This window comes from Camelina sativa, chromosome 3, assembly GCF_000633955.1.
Source record: "Camelina sativa cultivar DH55 chromosome 3, Cs, whole genome shotgun sequence".
Classification (NCBI taxonomy): Eukaryota; Viridiplantae; Streptophyta; class Magnoliopsida; order Brassicales; family Brassicaceae; genus Camelina; species Camelina sativa.
The window spans coordinates 1,620,023-1,623,431 of NC_025687.1; the positions used below are offsets into that span (position 1 = coordinate 1,620,023).

Genomic DNA, 3,409 nt, shown 5'->3' on the forward strand with positions numbered 1-3,409 from the left:
AAAAAAAAAAAAAAAAAAAAAAGAGAGGTCGCACGAAACAGCTCTCTCTCTCTCTCCCTCTATGTTATTAAAAAAAAAGTAAAAACACACTTAATTAAAAAGATACAGTAACTTTTAACAATATAATTTTATTAATCAATTTTCTCTATTTTTAACCATAAATATAAAATCGTAATCTTTGAAATCAGTATCTCTATAGCTTATTTTCTTTTTGCTTTTAATATGTTTAAATAATCAAAAACATTACATCGATGAGACAAGATATACAAAAAAAGTACATCCTCGGACACATTTTTTTTTCCCTTTTTTTAACTTTTTATAATTCTGTTATCGAGCAACAAGTCTGAACCATACCTTTTGCCTACATGATAGGTTAAAAACCTAGTTAACTTTCAGGTTTTATACAACCAAACGACAACGTTTTTAGCCTCTCTCTCTCTCTATTATCTCAAAAACCCCCCTACTATTTTTACAAATTCTCATATTCCACCCATTAGTCTCTTTTTCCACTACATTCCTCCCAACGATCGATCAGTGACTAGTTGAATATCCACCTCCCCGCGACATTACCGATCGCCTGAGTTGGAATCTGTAAACAACCGATAGGCTTTTCACCAAACCTAGACCGTCCTCCACAACCCGAATATTCCCCTGCATATACTGGTCACAAAACAAGATAAAGAGTTCAACCATGTCATCATCTAACACATTCAGGTGCAGTAGCCAAAAACAAATATACAAACAAAATTCTCTAACCTTTACAAAGTTTTCGCAGATGTCGAGACTCGGACCCTCCTCCAGGTTACTACTATTACTACTACTACTACTACTACTACTACTCACTTCGCCTTCTGCAGCTACCTCAAATCCGAATCTAACTTCAATGTATTCTTTGGAATAGCCTTGTCGCCAAACCGCTTCTTGGTTATTTTTCCTATGTAATACTTCCGAGTTTCCGATTTCTGGTACAACCCATAAAGTTACATTCCCTTTGATCTTTCGGTTCATTAAAACCCCAAGCATATGCAAGATCACTTGAAACACCCTTCTATCATCACCTACAACATAATCAGGCAATGCTCTATAAACTTCAGCTGAGAAACCAAAACCGTTCCCAACACATAAACACCTCGCCAAGCAAGCTGTTTCCTTCACGACCGAATGCAGACTAAAACAATGCGTCTCTGCAGCGCGTATTTTGCCGCTGTTTATATCTCCAGCGTTGTTCACAAGCTGTAAAAGCAACTCGCTGGTTCTCTTCATCGCATCCACGATAACCGTCTGGTTCTCCGGTAGTTTCCCGTCTTGAATGATCAAAGGAAGCAACCCGAGAATGGACCGCACTGGACGCCTCATGGCATCGCTCATCATCCGCTCGAACGCAGCCTTGGCTTGATTAGCTCTCAGCGCGTTCTCCCTTGCCACCTGAAGCGCTCTGTTCTGTTCCGCAAGCTTCTCTCTCATAAGCTGAGATTCTTCAAGAATCACGGCGTGAGAGATGGCAACCGCCACTTGATCAGCCACAACCTTAACAATCTCCAGCTCTTGATAATTCCAGTTCCGGGCCAGTCTCAACGGAAGCACACAAACCAAGATCGCATAACACATGTGGATCGCCTCAGGTGTTCCACCTTTAAAGTTACAAACACGAAGCATTGGGACTCTTATCCCAACAGTAGGACCTGGTTTGCCTCGGCAAGTCACCGAGGCAAGGGCAGAGCCAGAGCTCAACATATTCACCTCCTCGCTTCTCTTAATCCTCACAACATCAGACTCAGTAATGGGTATAGAAAACCCAGCGTAACCACCCACATTCTCATCATCATCCGTGGGTCCCAACTCATGCGTAAGATTCATCTCCGTCTTGATCTCATTAGGGATCCAAACCGCACAGTTCTTGAGCCCCAAGGTCTTGGACAACTCCACAAGCGTCGTGTACAGGATGGTGTGTCGATCGAGAGACGTCCTAATCTTGGTAGTGAGCATACGAACATGCAAACTGGTCTCAGTCTGCTTCATAATGATGCCAACCTCACGATCAAGCTCTCTAGTCTTCTTACTCAACATAAACTCACGAACCTTAGCCTTGAGAAGCAATGGTAAGAGAGTGACTAACGAGAGGGCGGTAAGGAAAGAGACAATCCCAGTGAGCATCTTGAAGACGGTGACAGCAGTCATGACCCAAGGAGAGTGAGGACCGTAGGTGAAACCAGAGAGCAAATGGGTCATGCCACAGAGAACAATGAAGGCAATAAACTCGCAGACGACCCAATTGTAAGGGGAAGGCACATTGGTGCGGCTGACGAAGTAGAGAAGCTCGATTGGGATGGAGAAGTAAGCGATGGCGATGAGAAAGTCGCCGACTTTTTGAGATTCGAGGATAGACTCGAAGCTAAAGATACTGTCTTCGTCGTCGCAGTTGCATATGGAGAAGCTGCCGTCGTCTTCCGCGGAAGCGGCGACGGAGACAACTAGGAACAAGAAGAAGAACACAAGCCATTGAACTAACAATGTTATCTTTAACATCGATTACCCTGACAACAACAACAAACAACAAAGAAAAAAGTGAGTTTTTTTTTTTTTTTTNGGGTTCGTACCCAGAATCGGAATTCGAGACTTTTCCAATTAAATTATGGGTCAAAAAGGTTGGAATTTCAAAGATGGTTTCTTGAAAATCAAAATCAGGAAAAGATTCAAAATTCAAAATGAAGAGTAAAGTTAATTGAAACATTCATTCATTAGAGATTCTAATATTTTCTTCTTATCACCAAACAAATCATGAATGAAATCTACTGACTCCTCATAAAATCCGCAGAAAGTTGCAAAGATGTACAATCGAGAGTAAAGCCTAAACAAATTAGCAATAAAACCATCTCACATTCATCAGAAACCATTATTACCTTTGGGACTTGGGATTAGTATCCTATATTCAAACAAGGATCAGCCAAAAATCTTCCTTCTGAAGGTTTTTAAAAGAAAAAGGAAACGAGTCTTTTTTGTTTAAACTCTATGTTGTGGGTTTCTTCTGTGAATGTCTCTCCCTCAATCTCATGAAACTCATCAGAGAATGTAGAGAGAGAGAGAGAGATAGGAGTAAATTTTGTGTGAGGAGGATGAGTCTCGCTCTCTCTCTTCTGTGTCTGCGAGTGCCGAGTAAATTTACGTTTTGGAGAGAGAGACTGAAGAGGGAAGAAGGAAAGAGGGGGTGGGTGGGGCCCAATAAACGAGTACATGAAGAGAACATAGACCACTTTTCGTTTGGAACACAACACGAGCACGACATCTTCTTCCCTTGACCTACGTGGACTCTTACCAAATTCAATTCCCCCCCTCCTTTCTTTTTCTTTCTTCTTTAGGTATCCCCTACTTAATTACCGTATTCTCAAGATTTATCTCATTTTAGATTTAT

General features: G+C 41.3%; 1 protein-coding gene across 1 annotated transcript; it reads right to left on the bottom strand.

Annotated features, from left to right (window-relative positions):
• LOC104761932 (ethylene response sensor 2-like) lies at window positions 312–3,183 on the bottom strand. The gene is made up of 3 exons (XM_010485116.2): window positions 2,901–3,183; window positions 757–2,534; window positions 312–660 (listed from the first exon to the last, which is right to left on the bottom strand). Exons 2-3 carry the CDS (start codon window positions 2,524–2,526, stop codon window positions 532–534), a joined length of 1,899 nt encoding a protein of 632 aa, XP_010483418.1. The 5' UTR covers window positions 2,527–2,534; window positions 2,901–3,183; the 3' UTR covers window positions 312–531.